Here is a 1,000-nt window from a genome sequence, read left to right as displayed (position 1 = left end):
TTTCCATTTGGAGCGTAGGTTCGAATCCTGCCATTGTCGTTTATTCATAAAAATATAAGGAAAGTCGGTCGTTTTAAACATAAAAATATAAGGATATAAGTTAATAAAAGATAAAAGAATAAATGGATATATATAAGGTACATAAATATATATATATATACATATACACATATATAAAATAAGAATAAACATAATAATATATATATATATATACATAAATTTTTAATATAATAAGAATAAGGAAGTACTACTGTATATAAAAGAGAATATAAGATATATAAGAAATAACATAAAAGAATAAAAGGTAATAATAGATAATAATGGAGGTGAGGGGTATCGATCCCCTTGCCCCTCGCATGCAAAGCGAGTGCTCTACCATCTGAGCTACACCCCCATTAACAATAAAGGGGAGGGGGAAAGTAGGAGTAGTAAGAGTAGTAGGTATAGTAGGTATAGTAAGAGTAGTAAGAGTAGTAGGTATAGTAAGAGGAATAAGAGATGTAAGAGATGTAAGAGATGTAAGAGATGTAAGAGATGTAAGAAATGTAAGAAATGTAAGAGATGTAAGAGATGTAACAGTAGTAAGTATAAGAAGTGAGAATAGATATAATAGATAAGAAGTGGAATAATAAAAATAATAAGGATAATAAATATATATAATATATATAATATAAATAATATAATAAAGGTATAGAGTAAGAATAGATATAATATATATAATAAGTATAATAAGTATAATATATAAGAGGAATAGATAAAGTTAATAGTATAAGTGACTAATAAATAAGAATATATACATATATATAGTATAAAAAGTGAACTCTTCAACGGGGATTCGAACCCCGGTCTTTCACGTGACAGGCGAAGATACTAACCAGCTATACTATTGAAGACTTCTATAAGAAGGTAAGAGTTGTATATATATACATGAATAAGTGTAATATATGAAGGGTAGAGTTGTATATATATATAAATATATAAATAAATATATATATATAGA

The 1,000-nt window shown here is 25.9% G+C and overlaps 1 protein-coding gene across 1 annotated transcript, besides 4 other annotated features; it reads right to left on the bottom strand.

Annotated features, from left to right (window-relative positions):
- The first annotated feature begins 126 nt into the window (after positions 1 to 126).
- Positions 127 to 217: a microsatellite.
- Positions 218 to 384: 167 nt separating this feature from the next.
- EDI_236220 (uncharacterized protein) lies at positions 385 to 870 on the bottom strand (the record flags this gene model as incomplete). Its single annotated transcript, XM_001734226.1, has 1 exon — positions 385 to 870. A coding segment is annotated over one exon (486 nt), but the record flags the coding sequence as incomplete, so codon positions are not given.
- Positions 419 to 494: a microsatellite.
- Positions 644 to 742: a microsatellite.
- A 90-nt stretch (positions 871 to 960) lies between the features above and the next one.
- Positions 961 to 998: a microsatellite.
- The last annotated feature ends 2 nt before the right edge of the window (positions 999 to 1,000 follow it).

This window comes from Entamoeba dispar, genomic scaffold (genome assembly GCF_000209125.1).
Source record: "Entamoeba dispar SAW760 scf_1105229458041 genomic scaffold, whole genome shotgun sequence".
In the NCBI taxonomy this organism is placed as follows: Eukaryota; Evosea; order Mastigamoebida; family Endamoebidae; genus Entamoeba; species Entamoeba dispar.
Note: the sequence above shows the minus strand (reverse complement) of the source record. Positions and strands in the feature narration are given on the sequence as shown.